The sequence below is a fragment of the Rhipicephalus microplus genome, chromosome 7 (assembly GCF_043290135.1).
Source record: "Rhipicephalus microplus isolate Deutch F79 chromosome 7, USDA_Rmic, whole genome shotgun sequence".
Taxonomy (NCBI): Eukaryota; Metazoa; Arthropoda; class Arachnida; order Ixodida; family Ixodidae; genus Rhipicephalus; species Rhipicephalus microplus.
This window is the reverse complement of record NC_134706.1, coordinates 25,005,593-25,025,471: the sequence shown is the minus strand read 5'-3', so window position 1 is coordinate 25,025,471 and position 19,879 is coordinate 25,005,593. Positions and strand designations below refer to the sequence as shown.

At 49.9% G+C, this 19,879-nt stretch overlaps 2 protein-coding genes across 2 annotated transcripts; both read right to left on the bottom strand.

The window, feature by feature from the left end:
* Nucleotides 1-307: 307 nt before the first annotated feature.
* On the bottom strand, nt 308-4,912 carry LOC142767352 (uncharacterized). The gene is made up of 3 exons (XM_075868840.1): nt 4,694-4,912; nt 2,432-2,575; nt 308-704 (listed from the first exon to the last, which is right to left on the bottom strand). Exons 1-3 carry the CDS (start codon nt 4,793-4,795, stop codon nt 327-329), a joined length of 624 nt encoding a protein of 207 aa, XP_075724955.1. The 5' UTR covers nt 4,796-4,912; the 3' UTR covers nt 308-326.
* Nucleotides 4,913-8,396: 3,484 nt separating this feature from the next.
* LOC142767351 (uncharacterized) lies at nt 8,397-19,357 on the bottom strand. Its single transcript, XM_075868835.1, has 3 exons — nt 19,272-19,357; nt 10,640-10,887; nt 8,397-8,636 (listed from the first exon to the last, which is right to left on the bottom strand). Exons 1-3 carry the CDS (start codon nt 19,312-19,314, stop codon nt 8,505-8,507), a joined length of 423 nt encoding a protein of 140 aa, XP_075724950.1. The 5' UTR covers nt 19,315-19,357; the 3' UTR covers nt 8,397-8,504.
* Between the last annotated feature and the right edge of the window lie 522 nt (nt 19,358-19,879).

Genomic DNA, 19,879 nt, shown 5'->3' with positions numbered 1-19,879 from the left:
ATATGAAAGGGGGAATGCTGAAACGAACCTTCGCCTCCACCCCCCCCTCCGGAAGAACCCTGCTCACGCCTAAGACCACTATCCGTATGCCGCCGCATCGACATTGGTAATGAGCAGGAGTGTGACTGCGCTTTACTCTCTGGTGCCACAAGAGGATATGAGCATCCCACTCTCGGATAGAGTTGGAGTAGAAACATAAGGCGACGGGGCGCGCCTTCGCGAAGCACTGGCTTCCAGGATAGCCTACTTCAAGTCACGAGATTCGAAGACCACGTGGGCAACAAACAACGCAACGTGCAGAGCTCTCGATCGTCTTTAATAGCGGCTTATATGTAGCGGCAGTCGTTGGGCATGCTACCGCTGGCGAGCGCATCTGCGCAGCTTCGGCCGACGAGACGCTTTCGCGTCTGGTACACGACCATGCAACGCGGCTGCAGCTGGCCTGCTGGACCATCGGGGAGAGTGCGATCCAGATTCCCTCCCATGGCGCAGCCGAGCGCGCAGTGCATCACGAAGAACTGCTGCTTGCTCGACAGATTCACTCCTGGCAGATGATCGGTGGCCGCCGCACGGCGAACGGCGGCCGTGGCGCGTCCGCTTCTCTGGAAGGCCAAGTAGGCTATCCTGGAAGCCAGCGCTTCGCGAAGGCGCGCCCCGTCGCCTATCTCGCTTTCGTTCAGTCGCCGCTGCTGCCAGGTGTCGTTCTGCAGTGTATAGATGGCATAAGAGATCAGCTCAATATAATGCCGCTACGAGAAAAAATTTGGGCCGGTATGTATGCAGTTGAGTCGTTTCCCCCCCCCCCCCTTCAATAAAAAAGATGCACGTCCCTTTATACCCTCTGAAGGAAAGAAGTGTAGGTTTAAGTGCTTGTGTTCTTCGTTAAGCACAATATTAATTGGAACTTAATAAACATGTATCATTGTTATCATTAATATTCTTTAAACCATTTGTTTTTGTTTGCTGTCAACAGTCAAGTTGGCGGAGCTGATGACACTATGAAGGCAGGACTGCTTTTGTCGTTTTCGTCGTCGTGCGAGTCTTAGCTTTCATTGATGGGGTTCATTACAACGAAGTTTTATGAGGATTCGCTCGCATTGTCGTCGTGGTTTGCCATCTACGGCGTTCGCTAAAGCTCACGCGATCGTGCGCGTAGATAAGTTTAGGCTAAAGGAGAGGGTAATAAAAGGAATAGAACAAAACAAATTTTCTTGGCGAGGCAGGACTTGGACCCGGGCCGTCATTGTCCGAGGAAGTGTCGCGAAAACCTCTGGACTTTTGCACATAAACTCGTATAACACGAATTTATTGGAAACGAGAGGGGGTGTTCTCTTTTTGCAGCGAATCACGCGTGGGTCTGTCAGGGATCATTCTCACATCGAGGTTATCTTCATCGTTCCGAGCGTGTCATGTTTCATCGAGTGGCCATGGTGCGTCCGTGACGCCGAACGTTAGCGACCAGAATACGCTGCCGGTCGTTCCGCCGGTGCCAACACGAGTTTTACGAAGAAATGCGTACGCATATCACGAGCTAGCTAGAGGTTGCATGAAACACTGTGAAAAAAAAAAAAAACTTTGCCGAGACTTTGGAGGAAAATCCGATGCCCCATGAAAAGAGTGAGCGTGGCGATGTGACGGTTTTCGTGAAGGGGAACATGCTTTGTTATTTGAACTGCCTGTTTATTGGAGTTCTGTGTTGTTGTTTTAATGGGCTAACAAGACCTAGAAAAAAAAAATGACAGCATATCCGCAGGGTGAATGATGGAGAGTCGGCGAAGCTTGTACTGCAGGGTCCTGGCGGCGCCACCGCGCAGAATCACGACTATATAGCTTCTGCCTCCCGCGCGCGCACAGCGGGTCGTCGCTTGGAGCGCGAGCAGCGGCCGCCCTGCGCGCACGCGGCTCTGCAGCCTTGTCCATCCTCCGTCGATGAGCCTCTGTTGGCGCGCGTGCCAAAACGGCGCCGCCAAAGAACACGCGATAGCAGTGGCGCGATCGTCTCTCCCCTTCCGTACGTGTGACCATGGTCCTTCAATACCATGGTGTGACGTAAATCCTGTTTTCATAAAACTCACCTTTTTATATCTTTTCCTACAAAACGCCCTCTAGTGTGAGACGATTTTGCATTTGTCAGCGTATATGAATTCGTTCTATGGTGCAAGGAGTGCCACCTATGGCCGGATACGTGTGACGTAATCCTGTTTTTATAAAACTCGCCTTGTAATATTATCTTTTGCTACGAAACGTCCTGTAGTGTGAGGCGATTTCGCATTTCTACAGTAAAATGGGTGAAATCTATGGCCGCATGGGGGATTCAACGAGCGGTGGTTACTGCGATAACGGGACGATCGGGCGACGCTAGAAGGAGCTTCGCCCCTAAAGACTTGGGCGTGGATCTAAATCCAGTTTTAACTAGACTGAAAGTACGTGCCTTGTTGTGTCCGGTGTGCAGGCAGTAAATGCTGTCGTCGTCGGCGGCGTCGCTGCTTTCCCAGAAGCTACGCCAGCGCTCTCTGACGGCTGGATCGGCGTGACCTCGCTCGACCAGCGCGTGCGCCAGGGCCCGGGCGACGACCTGGTTTGTGCCGGGTTGTTAGATAAGGATACGAATACCGGAAACCTTACCCACGCATGTGGAGAGATGAATATACCGCGCATTTCACAGGATGCGGTGGTGTTACAAATGTACAGCTCGATTATAACATACATACAAAACGCACATATCAAGTTCATAGACCTATGTACGGGAAGGGGAAAACATTAATCAAACAATCGAAGCGCCAAGCCTCCCCCATGGCTTTAATCGGTCGTGCTTGTCCCGTCATGATCAAGAGTGCTTAGTTATGACTACGCAGGTGATTGACGATAGTGAAAGGTGAGGACACCTGGTATTACCTTTTTAGGAACTCTTCATCTCTCACCAGGAAAGCTGGGAACTAATAGGAGGTCCTTGTACGAAGCACGTCATCGCTTCGTTTTTATTTTTGAATCCGTTGCGAAGCTTAAGTTTCTCGCTCAGTATACTGAGAATGACATATTAGTGCTTATGTAAATCTCGCCCTTGACCTTCTGTACTGCGCGCGCCTGTGGTGAAGCAAATGGTTCTATATTGGCTTTCGTAGATCTACGCAGACAAGTCTTCCCGCGAAAGCGTTGTGTTCAAGTACATAGTTTATAACGTGACTTGTCATCGATAACTTGGAGGCTTTACATTAATGTTTTGTACATATTCAATCGAGTTGCTATAATTACTGAGCAACTAGGTAACATCACAAGTCTGCCACGTTTGTATCGTTTGTTGTGTTTCTTACGACGTATACGATCTTTAAAAAAGAGCTTGCACAGACTATATAATAAATCAATGTAACTCACGATGTCACAAAGCTTGGGAAGTTAGAACAAGAAAGCATCCATGGCTTTGAAAGGGCCATGAACCAATCTTCGGGCTTGGCGAAGTAACGCCCTCTGGGAGCAGTCACTGTTACGAAGAGCTCAGCCAACTCTTGCAGTCGAGGGCGGCATGGGATAGTTACAGGAGGAACAGCGAGTTTACATTTTCTAAAGAGCCCTCTTTTCATACGGATGCCTCGCTCTCTACGGAGGTGCCGACACTATGACGTCGAACAGTGGGGGCATGCCGATGGCAAACATACGCGAAGGCCAATAGCAAACATACACGAAGAGCGACGTTTGGATCAAAATCTCTTCTTCCCACAGGTTGCCGCCTCTTACCGACGCCGCACTCTACTGTTAACATTTCACAATGGTCACATTATCGAGCGCAGTATTCGCAACGGGAACGAGCAGTTGCGTTTCGTTTCGCACGCTCAAGGTGATGACGCGCCCTGACGTGACTACTTTTTTGCCGCGACATCTCTTCCTGTGTAGCTTCCAGCGCGCATGTCGGGACTAGAGGAAAACAATGAAAGCGATCGACAGATTCCCGAAACCAGGAGCGCCTATAGGCAGAAATTTCTTTCGGGGTTTCGGGAGGGGGGGTAGGCACCTACTGGAATTCGTCATTTTTCGCTCTGCACGCCACGGTGACAAAATTTCGGGAAGGGAGGGAGAGGGGGGGGGGGGGCTTCGGCTCGTTGGGTTATTCCCTGTTTATGCCACACAATGTAACTGCTCTCTTTCTTGACGGGTCCGAGAAATTTCTTGCGGCTATAAATTGATTGGTGAGACAATGCACTGTAATATTGAGGTCATCACTTCAAAAAGTGGTCCGGAATACTTTGAAAAGTATTGAGGCACCTACGAGTTAAGTAATGAGAATGCAGCAAAAAGCGCTTGCCCTCCTCTTTTCCGTCCTCTGCACACTCATTTCTCTTTTTTGACCACTATACATGGCTATGCTTGCTTTCTATTCGAGCCATCTCATTTTTGAGTGTGCTGTCTCTTTCTCTCTTTCTGTCTGTGTCTTCCTATCTTTCCCTCTTTCTTCTCTTTCTTTCTATTTCTCTTTCTATCTCTCCCTCTCTCTTAGTGTACATTCTCGCGACCGTCAGAGTTATTGCATCCCACGCCGGACAAATAGGCGTACGCGTTCTGAAAGCCAAGTAAAATACAGAAGAGAAAACGCAGAGAGCACGTGTCACTTCATGATGATGATTGTCGTCGGGTGTTGCCACGCGTCATACCGAAAGCTTCAGCAGCTCCGTTGCCTACAAAATAATGGTGGCACACACACCTGACCCAGCGCAGCGAGGTTGTACGCCGGCGGCGCTCGTGGAACGTAGAAGGGCGGCCGGAAGAAGGCGGCCGGCGAGTCCACGCTCACCGCTGACGTCATGGCCGGAAGAAGCGCCCGCACCAACGGTGGGAGGGCGTGCCAGGCGCGCAGGCGGCGCAGCCAACGCCGTGGGAAGCTGTCTCCTGCTCCCACAGGTATCGGTAGTGTCGCTACGCTCGTGCTCTAAAGAGAGAAACAAGGAGAGAGAGAGATTAGACACCGATAAAACGGTAATAATATGACTAAACAAGCCTGCGAATAGTACCAAGGTAGATAATCATCTATACAAAATATTTTTTTTTCTTTTCGTCGCTGTGCCACTGCTGTAGATGTGTTTTCGAGTGTTTCTTTTTTGTTTCGCCTGTTATTGCAGCAATGCCCCTCATAGTCAATGCCCGATCGGGCCTGTAAGGTTTTCCTAAATAAATAAATGAATGAACAAAACACATGCAATTGACCATGAGCATAATACACAAGAGAAATGTCGCACTGCTCCTCCTTATGCTATTTTGTCGAAAACGATTCGAAGGGGAAAGCCGATGTTTTCTGCTCAGTCAATTGCATTGAAGCACTGTACCACCAATGCGCGCAGTAATTAGTAAATAACATGCACCATGGCTACTTGGTCTTCCCTTATCTTCTCTCATGAGGGAAAAGGGGGTAGCATACCTTTCTTGGTCCTCCGAGCGCCACGAAAAGACGTCCGGGATCAGCGTCCAGTCGTTTAGAATCCGGCAGCAGTGCCGCTCCTGAAGCAGCGCTGGTCGTTGGAGAAGGCGCCGAGACCGCTTCTGCTGCGACGGCACCACCGTTGGCACCACCGTTGGCACCACCGTTGGCACCAAATCCGGCACCACCATTGGTGGAGCCAGATTTGAAGATGGAAGCCACGGCCTCCTGGAGCTCTGCCATGAAACCCGTCACGTCCGAGATGATCGTGGCGAACACTGCATTTTCGCCTGCGCACGAAATGCAAACAGGACTCACTTGCTTTCCACCATATTTTTTTGTTTATAACGAAGCTTTCTACGACTACGTCACGACGGATCCCACCCGCGGACAAGAACAAATATTGCCGCCTCTCGCCAGCACTGATGCCTTTTTCACAAGTGTCACGATACACGGCTACAGTGGCTAGCCACTGTAACACGGCGGTCTCACTTCCGACGAAACGCTGTACTCCCTTCTCTCAAGACGTAGACATGGTGCTAAAGCTCTTACCACCAGTTGCCTTTTGGACTCACTGAGACTGATCGGGTCCATCGCTCGGTGGAAGAAGAGCGGCAAGTGAAAGAGCGCCAACGCGCACAGAAGCGCGAATGGTAAAGAAAATGACGCGAATGTGCTCTCTTTTCTTATGTGATTCTTAAAGAGAAAAGAAACGTGAGCCCCATAACTGTCTGCATCATAGTGCGACACCTCAACAGTAGCTCACGAGGGATGGGGGTAAGGAGGGATTAAAAGGATAGAATCAAACGGTAAATAAAGAGAGGAAGGCGAGAGCGAGGCGCAGAGACCGCGAACGACAGAAAACGACGGAAGTAGAGACGAGATAGAAAAGATGGACACGGTCGCTGGAGTCCGAGGACGGGGCACTACTCAGCGAGCTCTTGTCGGCGGCAGGAGATGGCGTAGGGCGAGCGCAGTCGGCCAGAGCTGCGATGTCGTCGGAGATCGCGGGGGAACAACCGGTCGGCACGAAATCCAGAGAGCAAGTCGTGCTTCTCCAGAACATCCTACCGTAGGTATACAGTTTCCAATGAATACACGAGAGGGAACTCTGGCACTAGTGTCTATGAGAGCTACAACGTGCGTCGCTTCAGCCAGAATGGCAATGATGGGTAGTGCACAAATGTGTCTAATCTTTGTACTTTTGGCTCGGTTTGGCTTCGCGAGGCTTGGAGCTGCTTTGTCATGAAACGACAATCGGCAAATGTTCAGCAGTTGCACTTCACCACTGTAACTTTATAAGCGGCTCACCAATTCAAATCGGCTGATGTTCACAATGTTCTGTTCTTTTATTCGAAAAAAAAAACCCAAACACAGCAATAAACACAGCCACAAGTGCGTTCAAAGCTTGCGAGCACGAAGACTTGGCAAAATTGTGTACGACCCATGGGTCGTTCAGCCATGGTGACTGAACGATCGCAGTGCCAGAGTCTCCGCTAGTTAGCTTTAAGACACTCTGTGGCCGTGGCCGCTGGCTTTGGTGGTTCTCTCTTCGGAACAGTGGAATGGGTTTTTCAGTTAGTGACAGTGGTACCACGTGACGTCATCCGCTGACTTTTTTAAAATTGACACCATGACATGGTGCCTTTGGCAAAGTTGCATGTCTACAGTCCTGTCCAAACGTCCGTGGTCATCCCGTCTTACTGCACCTTATCCCTGTTTGTACGACTGCAATTTCATATGCTGACATTGAACATCAGCCTTCCCCCCTCCCCTTCTTCTGATATTTACACCGCCATTTACAACGCAGTAATGTGCGAACAGTTATGTTCATGACAGAGCCAAGTCCGACTTGAATCGCGCCAGAACCGAATCTGCTTGAATGTTGAATACGTTTCAAAGGTATAGCTACAGTTCTCACAATTTATGTAAAATATATTCACATGCTGGTATAAATAAAGCATCACTAAGAAATTAGTAGGATCTACGCATGCACAAAACCCTTCAGAAAGGGTGAATGACTCTAGTAGAGCCGGCAATATGTCAGGTGCCTGAAATGATGTATACGCTTTACATTATGTAAAGCTCTCGAATAGTATGCTTACACAGTTCCTATGTGGGTGAAACGCCTCGCACTTGTGCGTAAATGTTATGTTTTATTTGAATAGCGTTGATATTATAAAACATTCGTGAACTGTGGCCCACGAGAAAAAATATCACAGCATATCCACGGAGTGAATGATGATGAGTGGACGAAGCTCCGAAAGGTTTCATCGGTGAAACCGTGAAGCTTCCATAAATCTTTCCCAGCACATGATCGAAGACATGACAAACAGTATATATATATATATATATATATATATATATATATATATATATATATATATATATATATATATATATATATATATACTGAACTGAACCAAGAACTGAACAGCACGTGATATGAACCGTAGGTGGATGTAGACGGACAGTTGGCTTCGTTCTCAGTGTGGACAGTGGTTCTTCCTCTTTTTTACTTTCTTTCTTTTCTTTCTTTTTTCGTCTTTTTTCTCTCTTTTTTTCCTTCTTCCAGTTCCCTCTCACTCTCGCAAACGTCTTTCAAGGCGAGAGGGACGCGGCAGCAAGGAAGTTCATGTCAGTATAACTCATCCCCTGATGAAGGGAGGTCCCCTCCCGAAACTGTTGGGAAATAAATATATTTATCCTTGTTGACAACGCTCCCGTTGTACCATATCCCATACCTTCACGAAGACTAACTGGCCCATTGAATTATTACTCCCACTATATATATATATATATATATATATATATATATATATATATATATATATATATATATATATATATATATATATATATATATATATATATATATATATATATATATATATGAAATTTTCATTTCATTTGTTGATGGCAGCTAGACGCGGCTTCCGTTCCCCCTTCATTATGAAAGCTTTATGATCGGTTAAGTGTCCGTTCATCCGTCCGTCCGTGTTTATCGAAACACCTCGAACGATGCGAGCGGTGCGAGTGCCATCTAGTGAACATTCCGCATATTAGGGGTGGCTACGACAGACAACTATGGCAGACAAGTCTACAAATAGCACCTATGCCATATTATACAGGGAATTCTGGCTCTTGTCTCACCTTCGAAGAGATCGAGAACCCCGTGTGGCACTCCGCTCAGCCTCTCCACAAGTCGCCGACACTTTGACCCCGGCGTGGGCTGGGAAGGTTATTTCATGCCGTTGCATTACTACGTCGCCTTCATAATATGGTATACATGCGGTATTCATCTTTCGCATACATAACAGATTCTTTCAATCTCTCTCCCGAGTTTGAGGAGACGTATCTGCTGCATTACACAGACTCCTGACAAACGCATAGACCAATTTATGCAGGCTACAAACATTCTACGTCACAGTATACAAAAGTATATGTCCGTGGTGCGGTACCACACCAACTATACTTTGTTTCAGACCACGTGGGAGTGTACACAACACAATGAAGAACACCACAATATGAGCACAGAGGTGGTACAATGAGAGGCACTGCCATGGTCGTTCGTCGGGGGCTTGGGGCAAGCCAGTGCCTCATCGTGGATGTGGAAAGGGAAATCAGTGGTGTAGCTTGGGGGACACCAGTGCTTGGCGGGGCACTTGCCTCCTCTCCAAGCCTCACCAGCACTTGACCGGGGCAGGTGCTGGTCAAGTGCTGGTGAGCCTTGTAAGGGGAAATTGCGCGTTTTGCCCTCCATCCCGACCATGGGCACGGCTGTACAGCTCAGCCTTTGAGGATCAAATTTGGCTGTTCCAACGGGCAGAGATAATGGGAAGGGGCAGCGGAGTCCTGGAATAGGGACCCGACCTTTTGCAATGCTCCGCGTTATGCCAAAACAAAGTTTTCTTTCTCTGTCTCTCTCACTCGAGTTTAGAAAAAGTATACATAACATTGACGCCAGTTACCACCTGTCCACCTGCGGCCAGCATAGGGGTGGGCGTTTGGTGTCACCGCAGCCGATTAGAAATTAGCAGAGGTGGCAAGCATGCCATAAGACATCTTATAATGGTCATTTGCTCCGCGTGACCTGCAGCTACCGAACAAATCTGGCTGCCTCTTACAAGCGAGGAAAACTGTGGTCTACCGGCCATTTTTCCGAAGGCGCTGTCATGGCGATCGCTCGGTCACGTGACATACTCTAGGTTGGCACACGATCTCTCTCGTGCCCACGTTTGACGCTATCTTGTGCGGCACATTTCAATTGCAGCAGCGATCGCGTGTGAGGCATGCTCACCGTATGCGTAGTGGTCTTAGTGGAGCACTTCAAGCACACAGTTCGCACGCTATAATTGCTCAAGGTGGTACATTCATTATCACCGCGCAAAACTACAACTGTCACTGGCAAACAGGGCCATGCGCACATATAGTTGAAGGAAGATGGCAGCGTGGCGCGTTGGTCCAAGGTCACGTTTCCCCTCTCTCCCATATCTAGAAAAACGGTCTGTAAAACAGTGGAGACCGCAAAAAGGACTATGCAAAATGTGGCAGTTGTGACTACGTGCAGATGTTATGCAGAAGCGCATAGTACAAGTGGTTTTTAGGCGAGACTATTATAACTCGCGGAGTTTGGTGGCATCGAACGCGAAAGACTCCGAGATACAGAGCGTATAGAAATTCGGCCCTCTAAGGCACGCCGGTCACATACGAATTTGTATAGGCCGTTCTGCAGTGATTATTGCTATCACGACCGTGCAATTGTCAGCGATGCGCCATTTATGTTACGGCGATTTGGTCGCCTGTTGAGGTCACTTGTCATTTCACGTGGCCACTTTTCTTTGTTGCCCGATTACGAACGCATTACAATCAATGCCTTCATTAATTGAAGTGTTGCGCTGTCAAGCATATGGCTAAAGTCTCATTTCCAGAATGGAAGAGTGACACAGTCAGGAGGGGCTTGGCGTCATGCGATAGAAAGAAATAAGTAAGGAGCGAAAGAAAGGCAGCACGTCGCACGTTGGCGCAAAGTTTCGTTTGCTCCACTTTCCTGGTAGTGCAAGGGCTGCTTAATTTTTCTGTCTATACAACTTCTTCCTGCTCTGCAAGCATGAAGAAAGCATCGCTGGCATGGGCGATCAACGAAGAAGAGAGAAACCATAGTATTTCACTCTGCAGTTGGACTTGGGTGACGTGTCCGGCAAGACTCATAGTCCTGATACAGAATCGACCTACCATGGCTCCAGTCATTCCTGGAGTGCCATCTATGCCCCGGGTTGAGTTGAGGGCCGCCACGACGCCCGACTTTGGTCCGACCAGGTAGCGAAGGACGTGCCAGGCGAGCGTCCTTCGCCTGGCCAGGATGTCTACCGGCCGTGAGATGTACGCTACCAGTGCCAGTGCCGACTGGTCTGCGGTCACACGTCTGATGTTCGCGCCACGCTTGGAAAGGCCGAACTGCTCCAAGAGCTGCTCCCACCGACCTGCCGCACAGGCATCGTGGAAATGAGGTGAACAGAGCGTCTCGATGTTATCATCACTTGATAAGACAGATGATTGGGATAGTTGGTGATTTGTAATCAACATATTTGAACAGCTCAATACTACGAGTAGTTACGACGTAACTACAAAAGAAGAGACAAGGAGACAAGCGCTCTTTCTGTCCTTGTCTCTTCTTCGGTAGTTACGTAGTAACTACTCGGAGTCTTGCGCTGTGCAAATATATTATCATCGCGCTCTGGCCTTGGGGACAATAAGAAGATGGTTCTTCATTCTGTCATAGAAGAATCTGGTGGTTATGATTCACACTACAAGCGCTTGAAAAGAAATGCGAAACAGCAGAGAATGTATATGTCACTTTTTTCGCGTTTATTTCCATCCCCATTGTGCGTAAGAAATGATAAACGATAATAATATCTGTTTTCATAACGATGGAATCGCTCATAACGAGTCTCCGTCAAAAAATGTAGATGATCTCTCTTTTGGGGAATAGGTATAACACGCAAGTGAAGCCTGTGTTCACGGAGGTAGTTGAGCGTTAATTGCGGGTTGTTTTGCCACAAGGGCGAGGGAATGAATGCTACTGCAACAAATTGCGAAATCACGCGAAGAACGGCAACCAGCTCGAAACTTGCAGAGCGCACCTTAAATCGGAAGAACGCACAAAACGCTGCATACACAGGGCGAACGCAGACTAAGAACTGTCACAGCACGATACTTGAAGGGGCACTGACACAAAATTTCGGGGCCGAGATAGCCTTCGGGGTCGATTCTCGTGAACATTCGTATATCATCTGCAAAATATCAACAGCGAATATAGCTTGGAAGGTATTTTACATTATTTTTGAAGTTTGCGTGAACGACTGACTCCATAGCGCTTTAGACACCCTTGGAGGTGACCCCGAGGTAACCCCCTACTTTCCACACGCCACCACGCTACGGTCAACAAAACAAGTTATGATGACGTCATAGCTGCCATTTTTCTTTTGCCGCGTTAGTTCCCGAAGTCTATGTTTCCCGGCGGCTGGTTGCGAGTGCGTGGCCGTGGCGCACGCTTACAATGTTTTGTGTTTGGCGACATTCCAGTCCCGTTTCCTATTCGACGGTAATTCTTGATGCGGACCATGCGGAAGTGCGTCACAGTTCTATGTGCTGACGTGGTCAAGAGATGCACACGCCAGGTGGCGACAGTTGCACCCAGTTTTTGGAACTCTCTCAAACCTAAACTGAAACTGATTGATAATGAGAGGTCTGTAATTATCTGTCACGCACTGCAGCAAACGATGTGTCGTGTCGTGACTAACAGGCCCCCAGCAATGCATTGTAGCAGAAAAACGCGAGGCCAAAGCTTTTGTGTCAGCACCCATTTAAAGCGCACTGTTTAAACAGAAAAAAAAGACGCACGAATTGAACGCACAAATTACCCACAGGTCAAGCGCGAACAACTGTCACAATTGTTATTTTTTTGTATGTGAGTCGCTTGCTCCTTTCGTTATTGTGACCGCTGCAGCGAGCGAAGGGACCTTCGTGTTCTCCCGAATAACTAATCTGATGAGCGCACGCGTGAAAACGCGAGAGGCATCGACCGTAGAGTTTCATACAATAATACCTAGAGGGGAATCTGGCGCTAATGTCTACGCGGGCTCCTTCAACCTGCGCGTGTACCCCCATGGGAATGATGGGAAGTACAGGCTTCGGATCTGCTACGGATGGATTACGTTGTTGAGATTCGCAACGCTTCTTTGCCAAGTACAAAGCAAAGTGATATGAAGTTATATTTAAATTAAACTTGTGTCATTTTTCGTACGTAAACTTTATCGCAGAAGGTTTCTGTAACCATCAGGGAGAAGTGAAACCTGGAGAAATTTGACCACCATGGTGTGGATTGCTCTGCCATTGCGCTCCAGATTCGGCAGCAATATATAATGAAATATTTTTACAGGACTTGACCACGCTCAAAAGTACAAATTATGTATTTATGAAAATAACAGTGCAGTATTAAGTGAGAAATATGACGTTTTGTCTGCTGCAATGCCAGCTGCGTCTGTCCAAGTGATCTGCCCCCAACGCACAGTCAGTTTTGTTCTGAAGTCAAGTCGGAGGAGTATGACGGTGCGTCTGCTTAGCTTCACCGTCCTTTTGCAGTCGATCTGAACGAGTTTAGGCAAGACGCGCTCGTTCAAAAAACACGAACTAATGTTATGGCGTTTATTAGCAGGCACACAGTGGGTATACATAATGGCGACAGTAACAGCCAAGCACGGACTCTCAGCGCGAGCGGTGTCCTTTTTGGGTAGACCCACTAGAGAACACTTGAGAGTTTGACCAACTTCAGTGTTCGGCGGCTTCTCTACAATTACCCCGGAGTCGAAGATGAAGCCGCCTGGCGACCTAACAGCTTGTCACTACGAGCGGGTCATAGTGAGCCTTCAGACGCTCCACGTTAACTATGTCGCGCCCGCGACAACGCATGTCCGAAGATTGTTCAATTGGCTCGACAAGATAGTTGACTGGAGATGTGCACTCGATCACACGGTAGGGACCTTCATATTTCGGGAGTAGTTTGGAAGAAAGGCCAGCTACAGAGGTCGGAATTGAGAGCCATACAAGGGAACCAGGAAGGAACGTGGGTTCAGAAGTGGCGGAGCCATCACGAATACTCTTCTGCTGCTCTTGCTCATGCGTCGCAAATTTATTGGCCAGCTCGCGACACTCTTCAGCAAGCCTGGCTGTCTCGGAAATAGGTGCACACTCAGATGAATCCGGCGTGTACGGGAGTATCGTGTCGATGGTGTGTGACGGGTGCCTTCCGTACAGCAAGAAGAAAGGTGAAAAACCGGTCGTGCTCTGAGGGGCGGTGTTGTAGGCGTAGGTGACGAAGGGCAGTATAGTATCCCAATTCGTGTGGTTGGCGGCGACGTACATTGAAAGCATGTCGCCGAGGGTGCGGTTAAAGCGTTCGGTCAGACCATTCGTCTGCGGGTGGTAAGCAGTTGTTTTGCGGTGGACAGAATGGCACTCCGTGAGAATGGCTTCGACGACTTCTAACAGGAAGACACGGCCTTGATCGCTGAGAAGCTCCTGAGGTGGACCGTGGCGCAGTATGAATCGATGCAGTAGGAAGGACGCAACATCACGCGCAGTAGCCGCAGGGATAGCGGCGGTTTCGGCGTATCGCGTTAAATGATCTACGGCGACGATGGCCCAGTGGTTACCAGCCGACGTCAGAAGAAGTGGTCCATACAAATCGATACCTATGTGCCCGAACGGACGCTCAGGGCAAGGTAACGGTTGAAGACTGGTTGGCGACATGTGTGCTGACGGTTTGCGGCGTTGGCAAGCGAGGCAGGAGCGAACGAACTGCGGCACGTAGCGGTACATCCCGCGCCATAAGTAGCGTTGTCGAATGCGATGGTAGATTTTGAATACCCCAGAGTGCGCGCATTGCGGATCAGAATGGAAGGATTCACATATCTCTGAGCGCAGACTGCGGGGTATCACGAGTAACCACTGCCGGCCATCGGCGTCGTAATTGCGTCGGTGTAGAAGGCCATCACGGATGGCGAAATGGCGAGCTTGACGACGCAAGGCACGTGCTGATGGCATTGCGGATGGATCAGAGAGCAAGTCGATGAGCGGGCCGATCCAATTATCCTTTCGCTGTTCAGTAGCGATGATGTCAACATCAATGGCAGAAACAGCAGCCGAGGATACTGAGCAGAGCACATCACCTTCAGGCAGAGGGGAGCGCGAGAGGGCGTCAGCGTCAGCATGCTGGCGTCCGTTGCGTTACAACACGTGGTTGTCGTAGTCTTGTAAGTGAAGAGCCCAACGGGCGATACGGCCTGAGAGATCCTTCAATGATGAAAGACAGCATAGTGCATGATGGTCGGTGGCGATACCGAATGGCCGACCATACAAATAAGGTCGAAACTTTGTAAGGGCCCAGACGATCACCAGGCACTCTTTCTCCGTGACGGTGTAGTTTGTCTCAGCTCTCGTGAGCGTACGGCTTGCATATGCTACGACATATTCAGGGAATCCGGGTTTGCGCTGCGCCAGGACAGCGCCGTGGCCTACACCGCTTGCGTCTGTGTGCACGTCCGTCGGGGCCGTAGGGTCGTAGTGGCGTAGAATGGGAGGAGACGTCAGCAAATGGCGGAGCTTCGCGAACGTGTCGTCGCACTCTGACGACCACGAATTGAGGGGCCCGTTACTTCCAAGGAGCTTCATCAGCGGTGATATAATCGTAGCAAAGTTTCGTATGAAGCGTCGGAAGTATGAGCACAGGCCCACGAAACTACGCAGTTCTTTGACGGACGCAGGTTTGGGGAATTCAGCCACGGCCCGAAGCTTGGCTGGGTCAAGAAGAATGCCATCCTTAGACACGACGTACCCTAGGATGGTGAGTTGCCGTGCTGCAAAGCGGCACTTCTTCAGATTCAGTTTCAAGCCGGCATTGCTTACACGTGCGTAAACTTCTTTCAGACGTTAGAGATGCGTGGAGAAATCTGGGGCAAACACAACAACGTCATCGAGGTAACACAAGCACGTGTGCCATTTCAAGTTGCGCAGAACGGTGTCCATCATGCGCTCAAAGGTCGCAGATGCATTACATAGACCAAACGGCATGACGTTGAATTCGTACAAGCCGTCGGGTGTGATGAACGGAGTCTTCGGTCGAGCGTCATCAGCCATGGGTACTTGCCAGTACCCCGAGCGCAGATCGAGAGAAAAAAATTCGGCTCCGTGAAGACTGTCAATTGCGTCATCGATGCGCGGCAGTGGGTAAACATCCTTGCGAGTGATCTTATTGAGCCGTGTGTAGTCCGCACAGAACCACACAGAACCATCTTTCTTTGCAACAAGAACAACAGGAGACGCCCATGGACTGTCCGAGGGCCGAATAACATCGCGTCTGTGCATATCATCAACCTGCTCGTTAATTTCCCGACGTTCAGCAGGCGAAACGCAGTAGGGACGTTGCCGTAATGGTGCATGGGCACCAGTGTCGATACGATGTGTAACAGCGGACGCGCGACCGAGAGAACTTCGCCCGACATCGAAAGAAGGATGATATTTTCGCCGCAGGTCCAGAAGCTGGGAACGCTGTACCGACGTAAGATTGTCATCAATGTAGGGGACAAATACATCAGGATATGATGAATCATAAGTGGAAACAGCACTGACGGTACGCGAATTGGGACAACGCGAGTCATCAGGTACGTCCAGTACTTGTGCGTTATCCACTGGTTACACTCTGCCGAGACATTCCCCTCGAACCAAGGTAACAGTGTACGGGGATGGGTTGGTCACAAAAATAGCGGCGTTGCCCTGGGTGATTTGCACGGTCGCGAAAGGTACTAGCAACCCTTTCCTTCGGCAAGCATGGTCGGATGGCGAAACGAGGGCAATTGTGTCGGAGAGTCCAGCGCAGTAGACGGATACACCCATCGCCGAGCTTGGAGGCACTATGGTATCGTATTTCACGAGAATCTTGCTCAGTTTCGAGGGACTGTTTTCCGGCGTCAAATGCGAGAAGGGTGAGAGTTCAATTTCGGCAGCGGCACAATGGATGACGGCGTCGTTGTGGGAGGGAAAATCCCACCCCAGGATGACGTCATGAGAGCATGCAGGAATGATGATGAATTGGCCGACATACAGAACGTCCTGAACGACAACGCGAGCTGTGCACTCTGCTGAAGGATGGATACGATGCGAACCGGCAGTACGAAGGGACAACCCAGAAATCGGCGTCGTCACTTTTCGAAGCAAGCGGCAAAAGTTTTCGTCCATAACGGATACTGCAGCTCCAGTGTCAATAAGAGCAGATGCATAAACACCGTCCACAAGCACGCCTATGACATTAGATTGGCGGCTCTGAGGGCTTTCACATTGCAATAGCATCGCGATCCTTGTCTCGGGGACTGCGACGACTAGTTTTCCCGCTCATGAGTAGCCGAACTTGGCCTCATGGGGGACAGGGAACGACGTCGTGGAGACGGCGACCTTCGAGGAGATGGACCTGGGCGAGACGGCGGTGGCATAGACGGTGGTTCGTCGTGATAGGGACGGCTGATGTGGCCAGCAACAGGCGAAGAAATTGGAGCCGGCTGTACGCGATGGCAATAACGGGCTACGTGACCGGCGTAACCGCAGGCAAAGCAGATGGGCTGGTTGTCGGGTGTGCGCCATCGGTTCGCTGGGGTAGGTCTTGTCCATGATGCAAGAGCCGATGGACGGAACGGTGGCTGGAAAGGCTGCAAAGGGTGCTGGAGCTGAGTCTGAGAGGTCACGTCAACATACGTATCCGGCATACCCGCTGCAAAGGATGGAGGTCGTGCGGCAGCTTCGGCGTAAGTCAGTGGGGCGGGCAGTTGAACGACTGGAGGCGGCCTGGCGACCACTTGGGCGTAACTTGGGGGCGCAGGGGCCGGAAGCTGTTGTAATTGGTACGCAGGCATGACCTCCGCTGTTTCCTGCTCAATTGCTCGGCGGATGGGTGGAAGAATGGTAGTGGCCGATTGTTGAGCAGCCGGTGGGTGGGCAAAGGGCAGGAGAGAGAACTGCTGCGCGATTTCCTCACGTAAGAAGGACTTGAGGTCTGCCAGCAGTGCCACCTGATCACAGCTCGCCTCCAAGCCTGCAAGCCCTGCATCTCGTGGTGTGGAGCAACGGGTCATCGAACGCTGCTGGTGGAGCTCCTCGTAGCTCTGGCACAGTGTGATGACCTCAGCTACTGTGTCTGGGTTTTTGGCAAGCAGCATCGTGAAGGCATCTTCGTCAATGCCCTTCATGACGTTCCGAATCTTGTCTGATTCGGACATGCTGTCGTTGGATTTCTTGCACAGGTCCAGGACATCTTCTATGTAACTGGTGAATGATTCACCGGCATGCTGAGCGCGTTCGCGTAAGCGCTGCTTGGCTTGCAGCTTACGAACGGCAGGGCGGCCAAAAACGTTGGTGATAGCGGTCTTGAAATCGGACAAGGTTGCGAAGTCGGACGCGTGGTTGTTGTACTGTGCACAAGCTTGCAACGCCCGCAAGGTAGAACACCAAGTTTGTCAACTTGCCGCCCTCGTCCCATTTGTTGGGGACGCTCACGCGCTCGTAAATGGCGAGCCAGTCCTCCACGTCAGTGCCATCGGCGCCCGTGAAGATGGGTGGATCTCGAATCCTGGGGACACCGGGACAAGGGGGTGGCATGGGAGGAGGCGATTGCTGAGAGGCGTCGTGGGACATGGTAGATCGCAGGGTACGTGAGCGCAGTTCCAAGGCCATCGAAGGGGATCGTAGCACTCTCCACCAATTTGTTATGGCATTTATTAGCAGGCACACAGCGAGTATACACAATGGCGACAGTAACGGCCAAGCACGGACTCTCAGCGCGAGCGGCGTCCTTTTTGGGTAGACCCACTAGAGAACACTTGATAGTTTGACCCACTTCAGTGTTTGGCGGCTTCTCTACACTAAAGTCAATATCCCGCACTGGCATGAGACGCTATATCTGCGCAGCGGTGAGTGCACGACGGTTCGCTTAAACTGTCAAATACAACTTGTATAGCTCCAACATCGCAGCAAATCAAAAGACCTAGTGGTCTTAAGCCTCTTCGAGCAACAAATGCACTGCTTCAGCGCTTTTCGCCGCACCCCACTACCCACGCTGCGCTAAGAACGATACTAAAACTGTAGAGAAAGGTCTGTAGACAGTTCATTAGCTAACCCTGTCCAATCCGAAGCCTGAACTTCCCATAATTCCCATGGGGGTACACGATCACAGCGCCAGATTCTTCTCTAGGTAATATTGTACGAAACTCAATGGCGTCGACAATTTGTGCGGGCCCAACGCGCGCACCTCGCACCATCTCGCTACTGATGACGAAAACGCGCTGAAGTTGCGGAGCTCTGAGAACCGCCAAATGGTATATGGCGTATATAAATGGCTTGCCGTTAGCGGCTTGACAACGTACGCTTTGAAGCTTGGTGGTTAGAGCTGCGCGGGGCGGACCAAGTGGTCGCTGGTTCGACTGCTCACTACAGAATCTTTCGTTCTTTGCAATCTGTTAGTGTATGTTTTATGGCGCCATATACGTGACGGAAATACGTCAGCGGAGCCGTAGTGAACCCTAGCGTATAACACTTTCGTGTTAAAAGCCAGTTCCACGCCGTGCAAACCGTTGGACTGTGAAGCTGTCGCCCCTTTCGCCCGACGTTTTCCTTATGTTTTCACGATCATCATCATCTTCACACCACCACCATTTTCGTCATCAGTCACTTCGTTCTATTTGCTCAGTAACACCTCTGATCACGAGCTCAGCATGATGCCTACCACTATACCGATAGAGGTATTCTTACAGTATTCACAAACCTGTCGAGATCCCCGTGGCGGCCGAGAGGTCTGCAATGCTCATTCTGAGGAGTTGGCCCGGAACACCCGCCGTGACGCTCACGAAGTCTGTGACTGCGTTCAACGGAGATGTTGGCTTCAGTGCTCCAACAATACGTATGTGAACAACACAAATCATGAATATCTGGACATCTTTTTTAAGGCTCGCTGACAGTGTACAATCTGAAATCCTATCTCCTTCCTCCTACAAGACAGATCAGCTAGTCAATGTAGAAAAATCATATGAGGGCGTAAATCAGGTAGTGCAGGTGTAAACGACATGCTGGGCCGAATAGAATTCGCTCACCGAGGCTGTGTTCAGAACTTGCGAAGATCCTGCTTCGTTTATGCACCTCTATCATGATCAGCCTATATGCCGTCGTAACCTATGTTCGAAGATCACCTCAGGCGTGACTCGATGGTAGTGCGTTCACGTACTACCGATAGAAAGGATAGATGCTTCTTTGTCCATCTTAATTTTCTTCTATTTAGGTCACAGTTTGTACACTGCTGGTAAAGACAATTAACTTCCTCTATCATTTTCTATCTCTCAGGACTGTTCGATTCGTTTGCTTTTGTCCGACGTATAA

Bases quoted from the DNA above. Each gene is read 5' to 3' on its own strand.
- LOC142767352 (XM_075868840.1), bottom strand. From the start codon at position 4,795: ATGACGTCAGCGGTGAGCGTGGACTCGCCGGCCGCCTTCTTCCGGCCG. The intron at 2,576-4,693 runs GTGTGTGTGCCA...GGCACAAACCAG, and splicing joins ACCTCGCTGCGCTGGGTCAG to GTCGTCGCCCGGGCCCTGGC. The intron at 705-2,431 runs GCACGTACTTTC...TATACACTGCAG, and splicing joins TGCACACCGGACACAACAAG to AACGACACCTGGCAGCAGCG.
- LOC142767351 (XM_075868835.1), bottom strand. From the start codon at position 19,314: ATGAGCATTGCAGACCTCTCGGCCGCCACGGGGATCTCGACAG. The intron at 10,888-19,271 runs GTTTGTGAATAC...CCTGTGCGGCAG, and splicing joins CGCCACGGGGATCTCGACAG to GTCGGTGGGAGCAGCTCTTG. The intron at 8,637-10,639 runs GTAGGTCGATTC...TAACCTTCCCAG, and splicing joins CAGGAATGACTGGAGCCATG to CCCACGCCGGGGTCAAAGTG.